The sequence below is a fragment of the Phaenicophaeus curvirostris genome, chromosome 2 (genome assembly GCF_032191515.1).
Source record: "Phaenicophaeus curvirostris isolate KB17595 chromosome 2, BPBGC_Pcur_1.0, whole genome shotgun sequence".
In the NCBI taxonomy this organism is placed as follows: Eukaryota; Metazoa; Chordata; class Aves; order Cuculiformes; family Cuculidae; genus Phaenicophaeus; species Phaenicophaeus curvirostris.
The window spans coordinates 95,198,294-95,223,378 of NC_091393.1; the positions used below are offsets into that span (position 1 = coordinate 95,198,294).

Here is a 25,085-nt window from a genome sequence, read left to right on the forward strand (position 1 = left end):
ATCCAATTCAGTGCTGAATTGTAAAATAAAAATATCACCTTTGCTTCGAAGACTTTGTTGTTTTCAATACCTTACCAGTGAATAAGTGTCTCACGGTGGTGTTGTGCTGATGGTTGGACTGGATGGTCTTAGAGGTCTTTTCCAACCTGAACGATTCTGTGGTTCTATAATTCTAGAAGGAAAAAGCCTGGGCTGTCAACAGGCAAACCAGATCAGCCTTGTTCTTTCCTTCTTTTGGTATTCACCAGGCAGACACAGTTTGCCAAGCAGACCTGGGCAAAACCTTGTGGGGAGAATAAAATCTGTCCTGGGATGCCGAACCGTGGAATAACGCGATGTTGATGACATATGGCTCATGCAGAGCCGTCTAATCATAGAATCATAGAATAGTTGTGTTGGAAGGGACCTTAAAGCCCATCCAGTTGCAATCCCCTGGCCATGGGCAGGGACACCTCCCACTAGCTCAGGCTGCCCAAGGCCCCATCCAACCTGGCCCTGAACACCTCCAGGGATGGGGCAGCCACAGCTTCCCTGGGCAACCTGTGCCACTGCCTCACCACCCTCATCGTGAAGAAAATCTTCCTAATGTCTAGTCTAAATCTGCCCCTCTCCAGTTTATACCCATTGCCCCTAGTCCTGTCACTACAAGTCCTTGTAAACCGTCCCTCCCCAGGTTTCCTGTAGCCCGTTCAGGTACTGGAAGGTCGCTATAAGGTCTCCTTGGAGCTTTCTCAAGGCTGAACAAGCCCGACTCTCTCAGCCTGTCCTCGTATGGGAGATGCTCCAGCCCCCGGATCATCTCCGTAGCCTCCCCTGGATCCATATTCCAACAGCTCCATATCGTCTGGAGCGTTGTGTCCAGTTCTGGAATCCCTAACCTAATCTCTCCGTGTGCGAGCAGAGGGGGCAGACAGGACCCTCGCCCCCTCAGATTTCATCGCTGCCGAATCGAAAACAAACAACCCCGGCCCCGCCGGCTGGGTGGCTTTTTTTTCCTGGGCCTGGGGAAGGACGCGGGGCGCAGAGCCGCCGCCATGGCAACGGGGGGCGAGCGGGCGGCGCTCTCCGATTGGCCGGCGGCGGGCGCCGATTGGCTGGCATCGCTCTCTGATTGGCCGGCGGCGCGCGCTGATTGGCCGGCGTCGCTCCGTGATGGGCCGGCGGTCGACGCTGATTGGCCGGCGTCGCTCCGTGATTGGCCGGCGGCGCTCGCTGACGGCTTCCGGCGGTCGCGGGGCGGCGGGGGCGGTCGGGGCGGCGGCGGCGGCGGCAGGGCCGGGTGTGTCGGTGCGGGGCGGCGGCTCGCAGGGATGGACACGCTGGGCAGGAAGGTGGTGGTGTGCGACAACGGCACCGGGGTGAGTGGCGGCGGGCGGGGGAGCCGGGCGAGTCCCCCCCTCCAGGCCCGGCTTCCTGCCGGCGCGCCCGGGGCCCGCGGCCCTCGGGAGCCGCTGCGCCAGCGGCCGGCGGGGCGCGGAATGAATGGGCGGGGGGGGCCCGGCGGCCACCGGCGCCGCTGCCCGCGGCTCCACCACTTCCCCCGTTTGCTCAGAGCCCCTCCGAGCGCAGGGATGTTAATTTTAAGGGGGCGGCGAGGATTTTTTTTTGGTGTTTTGGTTTTTTTTTGGCAGCCGCTGGTCAAAACGGTGCGACGTCCTCTCCTTAACGTCTTCAACAGACTCCAAACTGGCATTTTTTACGCCCCGGGAGCCCCGAGGCTTTTCTCCTCATCGTCTGCCCGCTGGGAGGGTGGGGGCACCCCCTTGAAATTCGTCCTTTTGTCGGCGTGCGCAGGCTGTGAGGCGCCTCGACAGGAAGTGGAAAAGATACCATTTTACAGCTAGGAGATAAGGTGCCACACGGAGAATAGTCGCCCTCGCTGATTTTGTTTAGAAATCTGGGGTTTCCGCCAGAAAAGAAATGCTGTGTGAACAGTTAATGCAGCTGACGGCGTGTAAAGATATATCGAATGGGAAAAAAATAGTAAAACAAAGTGTTTTTTTTTTTATATAGATGCTTGGAATAAAAAAGATTATTTTTTTTAAAGCCAGAGAGGGAATGCTTGAGGCAAAGGATGTTGTTAAAGATTCAGCATCCTGCATAAAGAGGCTTTTCCAGTTAGCATCTGAAATGATTAGAATAGTTCATGTAGAAGAACATTGTATTTGACAGTTCTGGGGTTTGACAGTTCTGATGTCTTCTTGTCTTTCCTCCTACAGCAAAAATTATCTTTAATAGGTCTCGGGCCTGGAGCCTTCGGGCACTTTTTATGCTATCCTTTAGAAAAAGAAAGGAGAAAAGAGAGGGCACTTACCATTTTCTTCATACCAAAGGGCATGGAGGCTTTTTTGTTGTGTTTTTTTTTTTTTTTGTCTAATATTCTTAATTCATATTAAAGAAAAAATCAGTGCTTCATCCTTTAGTGTGGTCCTTTATGTAGCAATAAATCATTGAGTTGTAAACCATGTAGTGTATTGGTAGTGACAGCAGTGTTGTCTGTGGCTGCTCTTGCCAAGTTGTGGGGCGTGGGGTAGAAGCCATTATTTTTACCCAATTTCCCAAGCTGGGTTTGTAACACAGATTTTGTACAGTGTCACATATCTGTGTGTGCTTTTAAATTGAGAGATATTTTAGAACGGTGCATTTGTTCCCTCTGCGAGTTGTACCAGCAGGATATAAATAATTATAGTAGTGGAAGGTGCCTTTTTAGTGCCATTGCGGTGCTGAGGGGAGGGGTCTCTGCTGCTCCAGCCTGTGTTACATGGGGTTGTCTTTGGCCTCTGAGAGAAGCGGATCATGTGTGGAAGTACCCTGGCCCTAGAGTGCACTGTGTGGGAGAACAAAGTATCAGGACATAATTGTTGAATCACCAAGTCAAAATATTTAAGTTGAATTGGGGTGATCAGACCGGAAGGAAATTCTGTTCAGTAAGTCTTTCAAGCCTCAGCTGCATATTGAGATTATCAAGGAGTCCTGTATTGTCAAACAGGTATTTTTGTAATAATATCTTTTCTGTTTGATGAAGAAGATAGGCTTTATGTCAGAGTAATTTCTGATATGTCACATTGAAAACCGTAATTGATACTGAATTTCTTGTCAAATGCTAGAAATATTACAAAAAAAAGGAGAATATCTTTAGAAAAATCGGATGTGATTTTAACTTTAAGCTAACCTTTGAAAGTTAATGTTCTTGTTACACTGCAGTAGGACTTCTAAAGTATCTGGCTGCAACCGGTCTTTGAGGAAGAGGTCACCAGGAGGAAGTTCTTGCAACATGTAGTGTAGGAGAGAGGCAGGCAATGGCACCTCAAAAGTCTAAAGCATTAGAGGTGGATGTTCTTATTGGTATAGGGCAAATGTTAAGTTACTTAGTGGCCTGTAAAATTGGTCTGCTTGCGTGTAGGTTTTTTGTTGAGAGCTGCATCAATGGAAAGGATCAGACACGAGATCTGATAAGAGTATTAGTATTCATTTTAATACTTGTCACATGACCTGTTTGTGAACTTCCTCATTCTTTTAGTTTGAAGGAGTACTTATACATACAAGTTCTTGCTGTTTGATGACTCAGTAGGAAGTGAAAGAGTCTGTATAAACCACAGTGAAATGGAGAAGAAACTATATATGGTAAAACTTGATACATATGTCGTCTTGCACACAGGCAAACTAAGTAGCTATTCTTAAAATGTTTTGAATATGCAGAAAATTTGTGCAAATATGAATGATCGTGAACTCTGGGCTCCCGTACAGAGATGTGTAAATTCATTGAATGTTGATGTTATTGTTTGAGACCTAACGTTTACCGAGCACTGTACTGAAAATGTATGATAATGGTGTGTGCACCATGAGAGATGGAAGAGAAACAAGTGCCTTACACTTAGATTTTACTCGAGTTGCAAATTGAGAATGGTGGGAGCGGTGAGTATTTAATGGCTGGCACTAGAAGAGAGAAGCTGATTATGTTCCAAACTGCTGCAGTTCATAATGGGTAGTTGAAGATTTTGGAGGATCCATTAATGACGGGAGGAAGAAGTATTGTATGTTTCCTGTACCTCTTTAAAAATCTAAACCAGCATCTGTTATTATCTACGTCTGTGTTTCTTAGGTGCACTTACCTATTGGTAGTTTTACTGAGTCTGGTTCTTTAGCTATAATACTTAGTGTTATGTCATCACGAACCTACCGAACCGGCTGAATATTCCGTGTTGTGTCAGGAAGAATACTGCAGTGGGGATGCTCTCATTGATGGGGAAGCTGATGTACAAGGCTTCACCAAATTTTCATGTAGCTGGAGGGGGAGGGTTAAAATTTTGCCCCATATATCTGCTGTTAACTTTACCAGACTTTGTGAAAATGTCATTCTCAAGGCACTGTGTTCCAGCCTGAAAGAGGTAGAGAACATACAGTGAATGTCCAAGTTTAATCTTGTTTGTTGTAGTTCATGTAAATTAAATATGGTTTTGGTTGTGTTTTAGGCTGGTTGGAGAAATGACAGCCTGCCTTGAAAGTCTAGGATTTGCTAATTGCCAACATGATTAACTTCCCCGGAAGTTGTGTCAAGAAGGCCTTGGTATGGAAAAGGGCTGGAAGTTACACAAATCAAACAGTGAGAAGTTAGACTAGTATTCTTGCACATCAGCATTTTCAGGGTCAGCGTAGGTAAATGTGATTTCAAGAGTTATTTTCAGCGTTGGCCAAGAGATGCTTACTGATTTTGTGCTGTAGTCATTTTGATCTTGTATGTCAGTGGTTGCTCTGTAAACCTCAGCGTTCATTTGACCTGTTAGCAGGATTTGAAAGGGTGGGTAGAGGAGCTTCTTGAGGGCTGCTCCAGCGGCTTGCATTGTAAAGATCTGTGTAGATCTTGCTGATGCTGTTATTTCTGTTGACTAACACGGTGGTGGCTGGTAGGGAAGTTGCTTTGTGCTGGGAGAAAGAAAAGGAGGAAAAGCTGTAAGCGAATAAATGGATGTAAAGGTGCATGGGCTACTGAAGGTGCTTGTGGTTGTTCTTGGAACATTTTATGAAGCCCTGATCTGGAGGATGGGTTTGTATGGGCGATTTTATAGAACTTCCTTGTAGCCTGACCAGGTCCTGCACAATGAACTTTATAACAAGTATACCTGAATACTGTAATAGCAACAAAAATTGTGTGGTCGCCCTGAATGCGGTAATTTGCTAAGTCTGAAAGGGAGGTTATGTTTCTTTAAGAAATTATACACCATTACTTGGAATCAGCTTGGTTCTTCAAAAATGTCTCTCCTGTTTCCTCTGGGATAAAACTTCTGGTAAAGCCTTCGGGTGTGTTCAGGTAGTGTGTTGCAAAAATGCTTGTGGCTACTCTTTGCTTTCTCATAGCAGCATCAACATTCTTGAATACTCAGATAAGATCTGTGTAACTCCTAGATACTCCAGGCTTTAGTATAAGCAAAAGAGCTGATAAGTTGATTCCCTTGTTGGGGAACAGGGATTTAAGTAGAATGAGTGAAATGTGTTTTATACACAGTGTCATTCTTCAGGTATTTCAAACAGGTCTGCCTTTGGAAGCTGCAAGCATGGAATGGGTGAAATAAATTAGGGTCACAAAAAGCAAAAAAAAAGCCTTCCCCTCTGTATAACCCCACCTTTAACTAAAACGTCTCTTGGCTCTTTCCATAACTGGCTTTATACATTTCTTTCTGAAACGGGTAGCCTTTTAACTGCGCTGTGGCAAATAATGTATAGCACCAGAAGGTGACTTTCAGTGTCACTGTTGGTGTAATGGCAGAATTCCTCTCAGCTGCAATTAGCTCTGCTCTTTGTTGTGGTAATTGTTTCGATTGCAGGCTTCAGACCTCACTGCAGAAAACTCGTGAACATTTTGGAAATTCTAGCAGATTTCTTTTAATACAACCTGGAATGGATAATTAAGCTTTGGGACAGGGTCCCAAGGAGGCTGTGAATTATCTGTCATTCTGAGCTTCCAACACCCATCTGGTCGCAGCCCTAAGAACCCTGGTCTGAATTCAGTGTTGACTGCTTTGAGCCCAGCAGAGTTGGATGAGCGAGCTCCTGAGGTTCCTCCGACCTCCCTGATCCTGTGATGCTGTGTTGCTGCCGTTAGACCTAGATGGTTGAGTAATTTTGCAGATGAAAAGGCATAATGTTTAGTTTGGGACTGCAGAATGTTGTTCTGGCATGCTGATGTAGCGCAGTATGCTAGGTATGCACTGAAAAGAGAGAAGAAAGCCCTCTCTGTATGAACTGCAGGCAGATCATCGGAGTAGGATTGCTGTAGACTATAATGTGCTGATCCATGAGCTAAAATAGTAACTTCTTGCTGGTACACTTAGAGTTCTTGTTTTACAACTGAGCTTACTCTAGTGACTGTATTTTTTTTCAGTGTTCAGTTAATCCTCACTGTTTTCTTGGTGTATTTACTATCTTGGGACTTCCTTTCCTACATATGTGGGTAACAGACATTCTTTCAGAGTATCCTGTTTGGTGTAAACTACTGTCAGCTGGGTTTTTTGTTATGCTCTTGGTTTTAGAAGTGCTTACTGCAAACTTATATTTTTATCCTCAAAAGAAACTCTGAAAACTATGAAACAGTGAGAAATCCGTCTGAATTACACAGACTACCTGCTAGTTCACTGTTAAACACTTTATAGCAACATAACACCTGGATTCATGATGTTTTGTGTTTTTCTGATGTGGAATTTGTTATGCTACATGTGCTTTAATTGGAGAGGCAATTTAATTTGCTCTCATTGGGTACTCATTGTAAGGTGATCCACTACAAAGTGATAGGTTTCAGGTTTCTAGAGAATTTTTTAAGAGTGGCAGGTAATCCAAATCCAAACAATGGATTCCCTTACACCTTTCAATGTTCTGAGTTGTTTTGATACTGTTTCTCAAAAATCTGACAGTCTGATTCAGAAAACATCCTGGAAAATAGTTTGATTTTACAGATCAATGCATCATCTGAAATGTGTCAAGTTGATTTGAAAATGTAAATCCACTTGATTTCCAGTGGAATGCATGCTTTTAAATTTGGACTTTTAATTTTTTACCCCAAACCAGGTTTCTGTTGGTAAAACAGAAGTAATGCATGTTCTAATAAAATTGTTTATTCCTTTTCAGTTTGTGAAATGTGGCTATGCAGGCTCAAATTTTCCAGAGCACATTTTTCCAGCTTTAGTTGGAAGACCCATTATAAGATCAACTGCTAAAGTGGGAAACATTGAAATCAAGGTAAACTTTTTTCATTATTATTACTTTCTGACAGGTGATAATATTTAGGACAGCTTTTAAGTTACATAATGTTTGGAAATGCTTTTTTCTTAATTCCTCTTTATGCTGTTTTAGTGTCTCTTGATTAATTCCTGTATTGGGCTTTAGCCTATCACAAGCTACGAAGTTATTAAGAGGGTAATCTAAAGCCCCAGAGGCCTTCAGTTAGTGCAACTGAGGAGGCAGCAGGTAGGGCTCAAGTGGTTTTGGGCAAAAAAGGGCTTCAAATGCCAGTCTGTAGATGATGTCAAGATTAAAAGGCAGAAATGAGACAGAAGTGGTTGATGTTTGTCACTGAGCTGTCTTGTGGGATTCTGAGACAATGCTGAAGAACTGCCGAATCTTCCCAATTCTTTCTATACTGTTTGCTTTCTACTCGCGGTTGATCACCTGTGATCTTGTATGAGATGTTTAAGCTTGATTGTGTTTGCATTTCATTGTTTCTATTGTTTTTGTGTTCTTTTCTTTTTGCTATTGATGGAGGTAAGTACTTCTCACCAGTAAGAAATGGAAAGAAATGTTTCATCTTGGGACATTATTCCAAACTTGGAACGGGGGATGACCAGTTTTTGTGAATTTTTTTCTAGGGAAGTCTAAGGAGAGAGACTCATTTATATATTCTCACTGTATTTTGTAATTACAGAGTAATGCTTCAAGTGTTGGTAGTTGCTTCTGCTATACAGACTTCAGTAAATGTCTTGACCCTGCTGTGGTCACGTCCTCCCTCCTTGCTTCTAGACAACCCTTCTCAACTTGTGCTGGTCATAATGCTTGTGCAGTCATGTGGTAGGCCACTTCAGTGAGCTGATCCAGCTGAAAAAGTGTGATTTCTCTGTCAGGTGAAGTTCTGACTGCCTCACTAGACAGTTGTACAAACTCCAGTTTGAGAGCACGGCAGAAGCAGGAACTCGAGGGAGAATTGGGAGACAATGCAGAACAGCAGAAACCCTCACTTAAGCTAGTGAAGGTCAAGTTGAACCACACATATACAGGCTTTTGGTTTTGCTTTCCTTGTCGCTTCTTAGCAGCACCTTAGTAGAAGGAAAAACAAAAATCTACTCAGTCTTGTTCCTTATTTTCAGAACCCTGTGGACAACAAGGAGAACTTCAGTCACCTGATTTCTGCTGTTGCCAGAAAAAGTCAGTAGTAGCAGCAGAAGGCCATACTAAGAAGTCAAGAGGGTGAAAGACATCAGACCTTTCCAAAATGAGCTTTTTTTAAAAAACCAAACAAATAAACAACCACTTATCAGCTAGGAAAATTTTGTTGAAAGGATGTGGATTATTCCCTTTCCTGGTAAATAGGACGTTTTTTTAAGGAGAGGGAAAGCATCTTCCCTTTTCTTGGAAGACTTGGTAGGGATGTTTCTTTGGGTATCTACTTGAACTTCACATGAAAATTTCTTCAAGGAGGTTCTGGTAAAGCTCTATGGAAGTTACACAGTGATTTACAAGTCTTAAGTCCAAGCAAAATATCTTGCATGAACTGTCATTGTTGAAGTCATGTTTTCTTTCCAGCTATCTGATACAGCCTGTCCTGCCAGTTTTGGTGTCTTCTGATTATCTGATAACTTAGTTTAATATCATTGCAGGTGACAGTGTTGAAAAGATAGGAGGGAGGTAGAAGTACGTAACTGCTTGAGACCAGTAAACTATAATTTCACATGTATTGCTCATCTTCTGCTTGAGCATGGATCACATGGGTGTATTTTAGAGAGTATAAATTGTGTCTAGATTCTTCCTAGAGGTTTTATAGCATCTGCCTATAATACCTTGTCATTCTCTCTTAAGGAAGCAATGTATCAAGAGAAGAAATCCCTGCTATAGATACTTTGAGTGTCTCTGTAGGTTAATGCAGTAGGGCGACTTGTTAAGCATGAGTGCTGTCTGTGAGGTTCTTGCAGATTTCCTAAAAAATTGTATTTTAGCAGTTGAGCTTTATGGCACAATTTAGTTCCAGCTATTCTTAAGTGCAAGTTTGTAAGGGCTGAGTTTAAAACTGAGTAAAGGAAGCTGGCAAGGAGATCATCAGTTTAATTCAAAACTATTCAGAAAAGCTGATACTCCAGTGAAATACAGAAACTCTGTGAAGAGAGTCTGGAAGCTGATTAAAACAGTGGTTATCGTTTGTCTATTGAGTTACCGAGTTCAGGTTACTTTGTCCATGTTTTCCTTCTGGATTCCCGTTTCAGACAGCAGCAGGGATATAGCTTTTTCTCCTATGCAGAGTCCCCGGTTCAGGACATGAAAACAAAAGTTTGATTATTACTGGGATTATTTTGCTTAAAATTGCAATTTTAAAACTCTAAACCCAGAAGCATAGATGCTGTTCTTAGCTTTTATTGACTTACTGATCTTTGCAACAAGTTTAGGGATTAATAACCTGCTTAAGAAGGCAAGATAGGTGACTAGATTTGACTAGTTAAAACAATTAGGGTTTTAGGGCCGATCAGACTCAGTAACTGCTGAGCCATGTCCTACAGTTCTACTTGATTTCTGCCAAAACCAGCCTGGAGAGGGTTGTTCTCTGAATTTGAAGTGAGGAAAAGGGCCATGCTCTGACCAGCCTCTTTGGTCCTGGCTCTCAAAAGGCAGCTGCCAGGAACTTGGTGCACGTTCCCTTTGACACAATTTGCAGAACACGTAGATTTGCCCTTATGGTGCTGACAGTTACCGTATGGCTTTTGACAGCTTAGGTGACTCAAAGTTAATTTAATCAAAGAAGGAAAAATCTTAATAATCTTGGAAATTACTTTACTGTAGTTTTGGACAATGTTTGTGCATGTACACTTCAAGTACCTTATAGTGCTTCCTGGCTGCTGTAATTGTCTTATCTTGCTACCCCATAGCTTGCTAGATGAAAAGAGCTTTGAGGCCTTGCCCTTACTGCTGCACTTCACAATTGCTAATTTCCTTTCTGAGAGCAGATGCCATGAAAGTGAAATAAATACTTCTTATTTGATGCTTTCTGGGTATTTCTTCCACGATACATGAATGGATTAACCTGCTTATAGGTTAATGCTTTTATGTTACAATTCTCAGTTTGTGGGTATTTGAAGTGGAATTTTTAAAACAAAATTTGAATTTGGCATTTGTCAGAGCTATTTATGGTCAAATGCCTTGTGCAGTCTTGTCTAATGCGGGTAAACGCCTTGCCCAGGGTAGGACTGCAGCGTTAGAGAATATTTATGCTCAGAATCTATTTATGAGAATTAGGCAGGTATACTGATCTTGTTTGCAACATAAGATGCGTAAACATGACATGTGACTGACATAGCAATAGCTTCTTTATAAGGGACATTTTAATCTGAGATCCTGAGAATGTCAGTCTGGCCCTAAGTAAACTAACTCGGATCATTTCCTGCTGCACGTGCATCTCTTTTCAGCCTATTTCTACTGTGTACTTAAAATAATTTGAGAATTTCATTTAGGCCTTTTCTGACTTTCTTGCTTCTACCTTCTTTCTTCACCTTTCTTGACCTGTTGAAGTAGAATAACAAAAAGATGGTAAGTGAGGTGCCCCTGTGCTGTTTGTTTACCATTTTTGCTTGATGGGACCTAGTAGCTGTTATGTTATTTTTTGATGCTATTCATTGTTTTGTCTTGTCCTACATTTTACATTTGAATACATACTTATTTTGGACGTTGTTCATTGCTTTGGTTTACTAGCAACTAATTAACGAGACTAGTTTATGTATTGCTTCGAAGCGCGATATGACCTGTAGTTTTGCAAGTTTTAAGAATAACTCTTAAAAATCAACATGAGCTCAGCATCTTTAACAGTAGGAATTGCTTTATATAACATTACAAAGACCTTGAAATCACTTTCTGATTCAGTTAAACATTATTGAGTACCAAAGTGGTGGAAACATTAAATGTCACGATACAGGTTCCTCTCTGCAAATTCAGTCATGCTGTCCACCTTCCCATTCACTGACCAAGTGCGCATGTTTGTTACTGTGCCCTTGAGAACAACTGTTCTGCTCTTTAACTTTGTTTTAAAAGGACAGGAAAGTTTTGTGCAACTTCCATTGCACATTTGAATAGCGGCTTTTCCTGGGCCATGTCCTGTTCAGCAGCATAGAGCCTCAAAAGAACAATGCACAAAAAGAGCTTCCGATTCTGCTTACTGGTTGCTGTCATCTTAAATTCTCAGGAGTAACGTGACTGTGTGGTGGAGATTTCGTAGTACAGTTTCACTAGAGTATATTGGTTTAAAAATGTTAGTCTTGTCTTCTGTGCAGTGATCTACTGTGCAAGGGAAAACAAATGAAATGCCTTGTAGGGAGAGGGCTTGGAAGAGGGATGATTTGTTTTAAACTGTTTTAAATGAACTTCTTTTTTAGGTAGTCAGCGGTAATTGTTTAGGTTACTGCTTAAAAAAAGGCATTATAAACTGGACACTGGATTTTTCGTTGTGCATCTTTTTTCCCTGGCATTGAATAGTAGGTTGAGTAGCTCTGACTTCAAAGTTTTCTGTGCTGTAGTAACTGCAAACTGTGGTGGCATAATTTTGTGTGAAGCAACATGATTTTTTGCAATGAAATGAGTACAGTGCTAGTATGCTATTGCTACCTAGAGATATGTTTTTATAAAGCTAAATATGAGCAAGTCAGTTGAGGCTCCTATGGAAAAGTGTGGGATCTGATAGGGAGCAAAGTTAACTTGCTACTGTGCATACTTCCTCTGGGAAATACGTGGGAAAGAAGATATGATGCTACTAATTTGAATGTGCCATGTTTGCATAACTAACTTTAATAAACAGATTGCTTAATCAGTGTGAAATGACTGTACAAACTATGCATTAGCTGGTTGTATTTGTGTAAGAAAGCATTACTGTTTGGGTTTCTTTTGGCTTGTGACTTTTGGCATGGAACAGGCGAGGGTATATTTTATATTGAGATATGTCCCTTTATACCCTACTGACATAGGCAATATGTAAACCATTGTTTCTTTTAATGTCTAGTGTGGAACTTCTGATCTCTTATTTGCTTTTGCTACTGTTTGATATGCTTATTCACCACTCATTATTCCTTTTTTTGGTATTGTGCACAGAACTTTGCAACATGCATGGAAAAATATTCTGCCAATCCCACCTACTACCCTTATGTGCTATTTTGCATCTCAGCCTTTTGAAATGAGTATTTGATAAAAGAATTTTGGAGATGTCAGTGGAGAAACAGTGTACTTCTAAAGGTCTTTGTGGTATCTAGCTGTAGCATGGTTTATTGATTTGCTTAAGGTTAATTGGAGAATGGAATAACAAAGTTTATTTTGGAAAAGGTTTGGGATGGGTAACAATGAAATTTTAAATACAACATGAAATATATTCTACTTTTCTCCTAAGTACCTGAAAATGATTCTGAAATATGGGCGTTGTTTAAGAATACAGTTGGACACAGGCTGGAGCAGTTCACTGTCATTCATGAGCATTTTGGTGTTTGGAAAACTTTGCAAGCCCTGACATGTTTCTGTATTAAAATTTTACAGGATCTCATGGTTGGTGATGAAGCAAGTGAATTACGCTCAATGCTGGAAGTGAATTATCCAATGGAGAATGGCATAGTTCGGAACTGGGATGATATGAAACACCTCTGGGATTATACATTTGGACCAGAAAAACTTAATATTGACACAAAAAATTGTAAAATACTACTCACAGAACCTCCCATGAATCCAACTAAAAACAGGGAGAAGATTGTGGAGGTATGTCTCTCTAGTAGAAACTGATCTGTATTGTCTTTGAAGCATCTCTAAGAGATTTTAATTTCTTGGAACACGTGGTAACTGTCTGAGCAAAGCAGTTCTGTTTTCAAACCAAAGCTTGTCCTCAGCTCATGAAGGCTACAGTGGTTAAATTCAAACAAGGTAAACTCATTCAAAAGCTATAAGCAGGCTTCTTGTCTCAAGCCATATCACCAGTAAGACCCAGAATTGAAAATACATGTTTATCTTGATGTGCCCGAGCTATATTGATTACTAGCTAGGTGAAGAAAGTTAATTACTTTGACTTACTTGGACTTCTCTAAGCCAGTAATGCTAAGGAGGAGATTGAGGCTTGAGCAGGGTGATTCTCTCCAGATGGAACAGTGTTGTTGGAGGTAGCTGAGACAAAGGTGTGATAACAACCAACTCACTAGTCTTTGATTAATGCTAGGGATTACCAAGGAAAGCCTTCTAAGAAGGAATGCTGGGTTCTTGGATCATCTTCTGGGTGACCTAAGCTCCATCTGAACCTTGCATTCATGTCAGTTGTCAGATGTATATTTTCAGCTTTCGCACCGTGTGACAGAGACTCAGTTTTGAAGAACAATAATGTTTAACGAGGACAAAAGGTTTAGTTCCCCCCCAACCCCGTTTTTTTTTCTGAAGCATCATGGGTACTTTAAATTAATGTAAACATTCACTGTAACAGAAGTTTAATTTAAAAGAATGTTGTTAGAGTAGCTGGTAGGGCAGAAAAAATGGGTTGTAAGTCTGAAACTATAGCCATTTGTCAGAATTTTGAATTTGAAAGCTTGTATGTGTATATATATTTTTTCCCAAATCTGTTGCTTAGTCTAATAAAAAATTAACTTTATCATTACCTGTGACCTTTCCTTTAAAATCCTTTTGTTGTCACAGTTACATCAGTGCTTTCTGCACTGTGGCAGTCAATATATTTGCACTAATCTTTTTTCAGTGATTTGGGAGCAAGTGTAGTATAGCAAGGTTGGAAAAACTTAAGTGAAAAAACCCAACCTGTACAATAGACATTGAGCATTTCTTAGCAATTGTAGACATTAGGGACCTGTTACCTAAGTATTATGTAATGCACCATTAGTAATACTGTCTGTTGTGTATCAGTCAGCTGGGGTGTGATAGGCGTATCAGACTATTCTCGATGTCCTCCATGTAGCAGGAATGGTTGAATTTCCTGTTCTGCCTTCTTAGCTTTTCGGCCATCTACAGTAGTGTTCTTGTTTCTGTCTTCCGGCTAAACACAAAAGGCTGGGTTTTAGTTATTCTGGGACTGAATAATTTCATACCATAAATTGAAAAGTCTTGTATGGCTTCTGAACTCTGATAAAATATTTGTATTGCTCCATTTGCATTTTTAAACCACCTCAGAAACTTTAGATACTTAATCATGATCCAGAGGATTAGGGAGAACTAGAATCCATGTATTTAAATTTAAATTTGAGTTAAACAGAAGCTCGTTGTTGCTAATAAATATTTTTAATGGATCACAGTGTTATGAGGACTAGCAGTACTTAATTTTTAACTGCAACATATTTATACTCCTTCCATTTTTGACATGGACCCGTCCTTTTTAGGGTGCCTAGCTCAGTATGAAGCAGAGGACTGAATTAAGGCTTTTCTTAAAGCTTACCATAAATATAATGAAGTATTTGCATTTTGTGATACAGTGCAGTAGCATTTTAAAAGAAAGGCTTAGTCATCTGGACAATATCAAGATGATACAATGAAGTGCAGCATGTATAGTTTTGCGTCCAGTAATTCTTTCCTCACCTCACTGCTTCTTCAAACTCAGCTAGCTAGTTACAGCAGCAGGCATTTGCGTGTAGGCTGTATTGTGAGCTATATATTTAGACAATAATGTTTCTTTAGTTGCATGTACAAGTTGGTAGTCGCTCCTCAGCTTAACTGAATGCTGTTTGTCTCTAGTTATGTGCTGCATTCTCGTTCTGTACCACCCTCGGGAGCAGACAGACTGTACTGGTGTGCCTTATAGCTGTAGAGATATTCTCGCATGGACACTTCTAATCCCAAACTGGCATTCTCTGTCTTTTTTTCCCAATCCCAGTTCTTTCTTTCTATTCCCAATTAGAACATCACCTTGTAGGTAATGTGAAAGCTGCTGTCACAAGAAGAATCTTTTCAGGAGAACATCCTGCTCAGGTTTTACATCTTGAGACTTGTTAACACATGTCCTGTGTCAAGGCATTCTTCATGTCAAATAGAGCAGACTTGGATGTTTTGAACAAAAGAATAATGATCCCCCAAAGGCCTGCGTGTAGATTATAAAATAGTTTTGCAGTGGCTTCTAGGGTTTAGTACAATGTGAGAAGGCATTTGAATATTCATTTTGTTATATGAAGGTGATAATTTAGATTTTTCTTAAACAAGTTTTTCATTTTGTAAGCACTCGTTTTTTCTGAAAGACTCACCCATTGGAATAGTACTGGGTTTACAGAACGACTCCTCAACTAGGATCTCTTTTTTGAGTTGCTCCCCTTCCAACTGCTCCTTTTCTAGCAGGCACTTCTGTTTCTTGTTTCTGAAAGTATTGTATATGTGCTAAATTGTGACCATTACGGAAGTTACTAGCCAGCCTTGTAAGTCCTGCTCATTTTTAGCCTGTGCACCTGACTACTGTATTAAATTTCTGTTTATATTACCCAGTTCCCATTGGGGGTTTATAAAAACCCCAAAGTGTGATGTTTTTGTTGCAAGGTGCTCTGTAGCTCACCCCACCCCCGCTGTGTTCCTTTCTGCTTGACTTCTGCTGTACTGCATGCTTACAGCAAATATCCCAAGGAAGGCAGCATCCATCTTCCCAGGGAGGTTGCAGTGTGCTCGGTACAGCTATGAAATAATTAACTTCATTGTGGAAGGATCAGAGTTTTCGTATGGGCCGGCTGTTTTTAGTCAGGCTGTTCTAACAGAGGAGGTTCTTCAAATAGTTCAGAGTTCTAAAATTGTCAATCATCAGCTTTTTTTCTTTTAAAAATACTTAGATATCTTTTATTGGAGTCATGGGAGTATTTAGGATGTAATCAGTTTCTAATCCTAGAAGTTGCAGAAGTGCTCAGGAGGCTGCAGAACAGTAAAAGCCAAACTTCTGTATGTGCTAGAAGAATCAGTTCATCCTTTTTTTTTTTTTGGTAAAGTATTTTGAGGGTGAAACTGCTGTATGGTATTACTCGTTTACTCGGCCTTTTTTGTGTTTATAAAGAATGCGAGATCGTATAAACTCTACATTATTTAATCTTAGACTCTGTTTTTTTTCTGAAACTAGCTTGGTGGTTAGGGGAACCTCATCTACAAGACAGGCTGTTGCTTTTTGTGTTTCAGTAAGAGTTCTGCACACCTGTGGTTTTCTGTATGTAGTAATAGTTAGCCCTACCTGTACTATTTCAATTGTAGTGAATTTTGCAGTAGTTCTAGAAGTCTGTCATCAGTTGTGCTTTAAAGAAGGGAAGAAGGAGAACAATCTGTGATGACCCATATGTGTAGAGGTTTGGTCTTTACTTGACGTAGTTTGCAGTGGTACAAAGTCTCCAGGGTTTGATATGAAGAACAAACCTCTTCCTGAACTTAATTAGATTCGGAGCATACACCTTTAACAAACATTTCATTCTTCAGTCACACTTAAGTAATGAAGTACTTGGCTGGTCTACAAGTACTGCCTCCCACTTATAAGGCACTTCGGAAGGAGGCTTAGCAAAGCTGCACAAATTGGTATGTGGGTTTCTTATAAGCACTCGCTTTTGTTGCTAAACGGATGTGGAATATTTGAAATGGCTCATCTGGTGTGAGCAGGTAAGGTAGAACTGAATGTACTACTTACTGCCATAAAGCAAGTAGTTTCTAATGTTTGTGCAGGATCTGTGTGATGAAATTTCTTGGAAAGTATTTTTGATTAGCAAAACTACGACATCCTAGAAATACAATTTTTGAACATATATTAAATTCCAGTATTTGGCCTGTTTTGGATGTTAATTTTTGCCTTCATCTTACAGGTAATGTTTGAGACATACCAGTTTTCTGGGGTGTATGTAGCCATTCAGGCTGTTCTTACTTTGTACGCTCAAGGTAGGCAATGGTAACTTAAAATCTGTTTAGTTTATGAATGTGTTGCTGAGCCAAAGTACTAATGTGGTATTAATGGGTCTTGGGCTTAATCCAACACTCTTGCAAGCAAGCTCAGCTCTGATGTTTTGTTTATAGGAGCTATTGATAGGTACCACTGTCAGTGTTGTTTTCAAGAACCAGCTGTGGGGACATGCTTATAAATAAAAATATCTTGTGTATCAGAACTGTCATTGTTTCAGGATATAGTCATTTAGCCTTTGGCATCAAGTTTTAATGACATGCTTTTGATTTTTCTGATGAAGGAAAAATTTATTACTCTAAGTGAATTCCAAGAAGATGCCTAGGTGACTTTTGCACTATTTTCAAGTTGAAAAAAAAAAATTTATTCTTTTGCTGTAGATAAACTCAAATGAATGATCCTCAGCCTGAGGTGAAAATTGCAGATTCACTGAATTCTGTAGAAATTCTGCCACTGACTGCAATCCATCTTGGATTCTAAGAAATTACTCAAGTACATCAATTCTAATAATGTGACTCCTTGCATATATTTACTCCTGCGTTAGTGTATTCAGCTATCACGTAGCAGGACCGTTAATGTGTCACCATAGTTTCTGGGTCCACAAGGAAAAGTGGTGGGGTATTGGAAGGGTGGTTCTGTTAAAACACTCATTGAAACAAAAGTATTTTTGCAGACCTGGATATTAATTTTGTTTGCTGTGATCTGTGGTATTAATGTTTTGGGGTCTTTTTCTCCCTTGATTTTTATTTGGTTTGATTCCTTATAAGTATTTAACTAATACATACAATCTTAATTTCTGCTGTAATTGTACATGTATTTCACCATATAGCGCTCAATTACTTTTTGAATAACTAAATATGAAACAACTTGGAGCAGTTCATTATTTCCACATACTATCATCTGGAACAAGGTTGAAGGCCATCTAAGATACAAAATCAAGTTGCATATAAATGAAACATTTCCTTTTGAAAATAAAAAACAAACATTAAAACTTCCTACTTAATTTATATTACATTAAAGATGTGGCTAAAATTACATACAGAAATGTGCCCCTCTTCAGTGCACCATTTTGTTGCTGCTCTTAAAACTCTCTTAAGACTGTTGTTTCTACCTGCAATTGTGTGTGCTTGTGTGCCTTTTAAAGGCAAAAGTGTTTATAGATCACACCCTAGTTCTAGTTAGCAAATTCTTTAGCAATTCCTCACAACAGTCTCTTAGAGTTAGGTGTAGTCCCTTGTGACTGACTGTTTCCTTCCTTACTGTGTGTGTTTGGTGGTAAGACTTGTGTTTGTGAAGCAGTTATTGCAGTTTGCTAATAAATCTGAAGATCTGATCACACACCTGAACCAAGGTGTGTTCTTTGGTTGGTTCAAGGCAAATAACCAATTCATTTGCTTTCTTTCAACAAACCTTGAGCAAATTAAAGTAGCAAACCAATGCAGCTTGCCATTACATATTAAATGGTCCTTCATTATTTTCAAGTTCCCCCTAAAATATATTTTCTGGCTTTAGGTAGCTTCTGAGAAATGATAAAACTCTTCTAATCAACTTGCACCATCGCTTCTATATCTACATACTTATGCTAGCAGTTTTGTGCACTTTAGAATTTAATGGGTTTATGATGAACTTTTTACACCAGAGTTAATTTCTTTAGTCTGTGAAAATGGATCTGATTCAGCCTGATGCTATTTCTGTGGGGAAAAATGAGATGTGTGCTGTATCTTCCAGATATTCTCTACCGTATGAGACCATTGTTTTGTTTTTCACGTATACAGCTGAATCTGAGGAGGGATTTGTGCTCCAACAAGCAATTAATTATTTTAGATATTATCTTTAATTATAGTGCAATTTAAGATATCAAACCAGCAGATAAAACTGAATGGTAGAGTTGTAAGCGTCTAGGAAAAAGTAGAGGTAATACTATTAAAAAGCATAGAGGAAGACATTTGTTTGTATGAAAACCTTAAGTTTAAGATCCAGCTGAATGGAAATAACTGAATCTTAAATTGTGACAGCTTTCCCCCAAACGATGACCGCGGGAACAGAGGCTGTGTTACAATTGCAATGAAAAATCCTGCTTTAAACTTGCTACTGTTCCACTTTATTTATGAAGGTGCTAATAAAAGTCGTACTACTTCTCCTCCTTCTCCTTCTTTTAGGTTTGTTGACTGGTGTTGTTGTGGACTCTGGAGACGGTGTAACTCATATTTGTCCAGTTTATGAAGGTTTCTCTCTCCCTCATCTCACCAGACGGTTAGATATCGCTGGGAGGGATATCACTAGGTACCTCATTAAGGTAAGCTGGAAGGAATTTTTAAGATTGAGGCTGGTATCTGTGGTACATTGGTTGAAGTTTAAAATCACTTGATAGCAAGAAACCACACACATTTCCTCTTTATTATTCCTATGTTAATTACATTAAGAAATCCTGTATTCTCTGCGTTGCTTCAGTCTATCTTTAATGTTTCCTCATCTAAATCACTTGTGATATTATTATTATTCAGAGACTTCACATTTTCTTAGTGGCAGTTATGTCAGGAAGTATTTTATTCTGTATTTGGGAAGGAAAAAAGTGGCTTTGTTGTTACGTAAAATGAAAACAAAATTGTGTTTTATCAGCTCTACTCATCTATTTTCAGGGAGACTTTTTCTTACAGAATGGAAAATTAATGTTTAGTGATTCTTCCCTGATTATTAAATATGACTGTTTTACTGACTATTTCTTTGGTTATTTTTTTTAAAATTTAAGCAGCTTTCTGGGTGAATACTAGAGTGTTTTGAAGTGAAGTCCTAAATATAGGGATCATTTTGGCTAACTTTTGCTTGTCTTTGTAATGGTTGTACTGAAAGTTGTAAAGACAGAGAAAATTTCCCACTTGAAGTAATGCTGCTGCTATTCTACTTTTCTAGTAATAACAGACTCACTGTGACAGACTTAATACTAAATTTGCAGTTACAATAAGGGGGCGAGCCTTAAAGGCATGTGTTTGAATATACCTATCTACTGATAAACAGGTCTGGACAGTTCCTCTCACTTACTGCTAACCTGATACCTTCCCTCTAGCTCCTCTTACTGCGAGGCTATGCTTTCAACCATTCTGCTGATTTTGAGACTGTTCGCATGATCAAGGAAAAGCTGTGTTATGTGGGATACAACATTGAACAGGAGCAGAAACTGGCATTAGAGACCACAGTACTAGTTGAATCCTACACGGTGAGTGTTATTGAAACAGCTTTTCTTGTCCTGAACTTCATAGGTTTAAACTTGGGTAGCATTTTGCTTTGATTCCTTCTAAATTTTTCATGACAGTAGCTCAATTCCCAGATATAGGAGTCTGTAGAATCAGAATTTGGTTCTGGGGAAACTTTTTTTTTTCCCCAGGATTTCCATAAGACTTAGTACGGATTTTTGTTGTTGTAGGTCCTTGAAATTTGAATATTATAGTACAGGAACTTGTTAGATAAAGTGGACTCGCTCTAGCATGTCAGATTATTTCAGCTGCGTGTTCTAAAACATTAGGGAACAATGTAGGGTCATTTCCTCTTGGTTTGTTTGCTGTCCAAGTGTGTTAAATGATGTTTTTTCTTCACTAGCTCCCAGATGGCAGGATTATCAAAGTTGGTGGAGAACGGTTTGAGGCACCGGAGGCTCTCTTCCAGCCTCACTTAATCAACGTAGAGGGAGTTGGAGTAGCTGAATTGCTATTTAACACCATCCAGGCTGCCGACATTGATACCAGGTGAGAGCAGAACACTTAAAATCCTCTGTCAGGGTACAGGAGTGATGCTAGAACTGCATTCAAATGAAATAACAACTTTTGCTGTAGGCATTAAGTTGTGCACTGCTGGGTGTGGGTGTATGCTGGGAGTGGGGCTCACTCGGAGATCTTGGAGCTTAATGGCTTGTCTGGGAACTTGGCTGTTTTGGTGTGAATGAGCAAGAATAAGATCTTTAAAATACAAAAAATTTTTTTTTGTTTTGTTTTTACTGCTGCTTTCTAGTGTGCCTGGAAACGCATGAGGAAATCTGTCAAATTAATGCAAAGTTTGTCTTTGTGTAGTGACCGTTTTAGATGTGTATTTACTTCCCTCTATGTACAGGTACTCCTACCTGTACTATGGAGTATACTATATGACCCTAGCAAGACTATTTTTTGTTCAGGTCTGAATTCTACAAGCACATTGTGCTGTCTGGAGGGTCCACCATGTACCCTGGGCTACCTTCACGACTGGAGCGAGAACTTAAGCAACTCTACCTGGAACGAGTTCTGAAAGGAGATGTGGAAAAACTCTCGGTAGGTACCGGGTCACTGGGGTTTTTTTGTGTGGGGCAGAGGCTTAGCCTGAATCCCCACTAGAGGGAACCAAGTGGTCAGAAATGACGGGAGATGCGGGTGGCTCCTCCATGCAACTTGCGGAACTGCTGCCTCTTGGTTCTTTGCTCCCCTGCGTTCCGTATAGGTGGCTGTGTGTATGTACTCGTGATAAAGCCGCCTTCTAGTCTGTGCAAGTAATTCTTGAAGTCCTAGGTTAGTTTGAATGTAAAATGGGCTGATAAATGCCAGGGCACAACTTGAATGTAGATTAAATGAAGCAAGTGGGTTTCTGTGCTTTTTGTTTCATGATACAAGCGAAATACTCAAAAGTAAGAGGCTAGAGTTCTGACATGCTTTCAAGTGGAATAAATTCCCCATGTCCATTGCTTACTATGTTAAGCAGATAACAGCCACACAGACGTTACAGAGGTAACACAGTATTGGAATGCTGCTTGCTTTTAAAGGTGGAGATATTTACAGAGAAAATTCCTTTGAGTGGAGTTTCTCATGCTGAACTGAGTTGAACTTCCCTGGTTCTTAATACGGTGTTCTCTAAAAATCTTTTGCAGCTATATGGAATGACTCAATTGTACAGAATGTTTTAAATCCAAGACGCTATTTCACCAATAGTTTTGTCTGCACTCATTTTTGCTCTTGAAGTTAAAAGTGTTAGCATTGAAGAATTTAAGGGAATATAAATTAGTTAAGCTCGTCTACATTCTGTAAATTTAAAATCTGTTCTTTCCATCTGCCCTTCTAAAACATGGTACAATTCTAAAATATTCTGTGATTTGATGATCTAGTAACTTCTGATAATTATAGCCATCGAAGCTCAGGAAGAATTTCACTCTTTACCATGTTTGTGAAATGCAAAAATACAGTTTTTAATTCTGTTTTCTGACTCCTGGGCTTTTTGTGGATACAGTGAAAGTATAATTTTGGGGAAAGTGTCAACAGCTCTCTCAAATTTCCAGCACAAAGTAGTTATTTTACTTTGGTTGCGCAAGCTGGATGCTCGCGCAGAGTGCCCTGTGCTAGCATTTCAGTTGTAGTTGCATTTTTCTCACTGAACAGCTTCCATGCCATTGTTCTGGTGGAAAGCACAATTGTATTTTGAAAGGCTTAGTTTCAAGAATCCTAGTAACGTTTTCTTTTCTTTTTCTTAGAAATTTAAGATCCGAATTGAAGATCCACCTCGTCGAAAGCACATGGTGTTTTTGGGTGGCGCAGTTCTAGCAGACATCATGAAAGACAAAGACAACTTCTGGATGACCCGACAAGAATACCAAGAAAAGGGAGTGCGTGTGCTAGAGAAGCTTGGTGTGACTGTTCGATAAATCCCAAAGCTTGTTCCCATCATATGTCTAAAGGTTTTGTCTTTCATTGCCAATCTCTGAACTCACTCAGCGCCATGCTATGGAAAGGCCTCTCTATGGCCTTTTGACCCAAAGGTCAGGTTTTGTTCTGGTTTCTTGGGGTAGCTTTTGTTAAATGTTTCTTAATGTGGCTAAATTTGACTATTAAATTTGACCACTTCCCTGCAAACAAAACAGAGCAAGAGCAGCCTGTCTACTTCATTGTTCCTTCCCAGTAGGCAACTGGATAACTCTGGTGGGCTTTTTCTTCTGGGTTTATTGCTATAGTACTGCTAGCTTTTGTCTCTACTTCACAAGGGGTTGTGTGCCTTTTTTAGCATAAGAAAACCTTTCAACAAGAGTTTTTGCTATTGGTGGTTATCTTTGCATCTTTTTGCCTCTCTCTACATTAAAGTTGTGGGTTTTTTTCCTTTCCTGCAATTAGGAATTCGATTAAACATTGTTAGAAATTAGTTTAACTAGCTGGAATGGCTTTAACACACTGTTTCAATGTAATGTGGTTCCTACGCACTGCTGCCTAAACTGGCTTCTGAGGTGGTTTATCCTTACAGGTGGTGGTGGGGCTTTCATGCTGTATTTCTCTAAGTGGGCATGTACACAGTTGCCACAAACGGAGAAACACCTGCTCTTCTGGCAAATGTAAATTTGTGGCCTTAGGTGTCTTTTTCTGGAGGGAGGAGACAAGTTTGAGCTGTGTTGCTTTTCTTTTAAGAGACAGCTGGGGGTCAGTCTGACCAGAAATGCCTCTTTTTATAGCTAAGGTTTGGTACTGTGTCGTCTCAGCATGGGGAGCAAGAATGTTAAATTAGCTATTCTGTAATTGTTGAGAATCTTAGATGCACTGAGACAGGAGCCTCGAAGCTCGAAGATTTAAGACTCAAAAATGCTTGTGAAAACTGTAACTGTAGATATTAAACCCCCCCAAACTAAGTTTAAAAGTCTGATGTTTTAAGTGCTTGTATCGGAAGCACTTCCATCAAACTTCACAAGTATATTAACCTAGTGCCAAGTAGTTACTGCAAATGAATATTTCAATGACCAGTGTTTATTGCAGCAAGCAGATATTTATAAACAACCACTGGCAGCAAGTTATAAAGAATGACCTATATTTGTTCCAGCTAAAAATAACATTGGGATATGACATGGTTGGTAAATATCCACAATTCATCTTGTCCAGTCTTGATTTTTGATACTTACTATGGGGTGGGGAAGGAAGTGAAAACCAGTGATGAAAATGCTGTTTCCAGAAAGTACATTAAAGCTGAGTTGTTCTGAAAAATAGAAGTTGTCACTAATAATTATCAGCCATCTTCTCTGAGCATAGATGCCTGTGTTTTCTTCTTACTAGCAGACTGGTAACTATCTTTGAAATAAAATCTGCCTTATATAAAGCATAGCAAAAACTGCTTGCATACGAATGCCAGTTAGACTTAGTTCTACTTTACTTTTCATGGAAATGTATCACTTCTTACTGGTTTTCCAAGCCTACTGTAACATTTAAGCATAAGGAAGTTAAGATCTGCTTCTGACTTCCAGACTTTGGAATGTACAAGATATACTTTCATATAGTTGCCATTTTTCTACATCTTTACATTGATAATTGACCCCAGGAACACAGCAATATTAAACTCCCTTGGATTCTTAAAATTTGCTTTCTTTCTAAATCAAGCGGAGAGCTTCCTTTTGGCTGAGCAGAAACCGTGTCTGCATTTCTTTAATAACAAGACAGTCACTATAGTATTGCTAGTAATGGCCATTTAATTATAGGTGGGTGGGGTTTTTTTCAGCTATATTTACTCTTAACTTGAACAATATGAATTTACAGGCATGCCGGTCATGCCTCAGTGCATGCACTTAAGCGGTTACTAGATTTTTGGGGACATGAATGTAAGGGGTACTCTGAATTCCTGTAGTCTTCTGAACATTTAATACGCAAGATTTAAACGTGCTAGGGGCTTTGCTTTAGAGCTATGGTTTCTCATGTGACTCTCTCTGGGCTTTTTGGACAGTGTTGAGAATCACAGAAATAAACCAAAGAATGACTTAAAAACTTTTTTTAAATGACAATCCGTCATGTGATTTTTTTCAAATCTGGACCTTGACCCACAATCCCTTTTTCTAAACCATCATCTTCCCTGTTCACTTGCTTTGGGTAGCTATGTGCCTGTTTGAGTAAAGGTTTTGGAACTGGGCCCTTTCGCTTGGGAACTTCGCAGCACCGTGAGTAATAAGTGTCAGTTGATTGTGCAGAATCTCAGGTTTCCATGGAAACCATATATATATATA

The 25,085-nt window shown here is 39.9% G+C and overlaps 1 protein-coding gene across 1 annotated transcript; it reads left to right on the plus strand.

Moving 5' to 3' along the window:
• Positions 1-1,224: 1,224 nt before the first annotated feature.
• On the plus strand, positions 1,225-25,085 carry ACTR2 (actin related protein 2). Its single transcript, XM_069852974.1, has 9 exons — positions 1,225-1,358; positions 7,120-7,230; positions 12,760-12,975; positions 17,016-17,088; positions 19,267-19,403; positions 20,172-20,321; positions 20,702-20,847; positions 21,270-21,402; positions 22,590-25,085. The coding sequence occupies exons 1-9, from the start codon at positions 1,311-1,313 to the stop codon at positions 22,758-22,760; spliced, it is 1,185 nt and encodes a 394-aa protein (XP_069709075.1). The 5' UTR covers positions 1,225-1,310; the 3' UTR covers positions 22,761-25,085.

Coding starts and splice junctions, on each gene's coding strand:
- ACTR2 (XM_069852974.1), top strand. CDS start 1,311: ATGGACACGCTGGGCAGGAAGGTGGTGGTGTGCGACAACGGCACCGGG. Junction 12,976..17,015: donor ACAGGGAGAAGATTGTGGAG/GTATGTCTCTCT, acceptor TTCATCTTACAG/GTAATGTTTGAGACATACCA. Junction 17,089..19,266: donor TCTTACTTTGTACGCTCAAG/GTAGGCAATGGT, acceptor TCCTTCTTTTAG/GTTTGTTGACTGGTGTTGTT.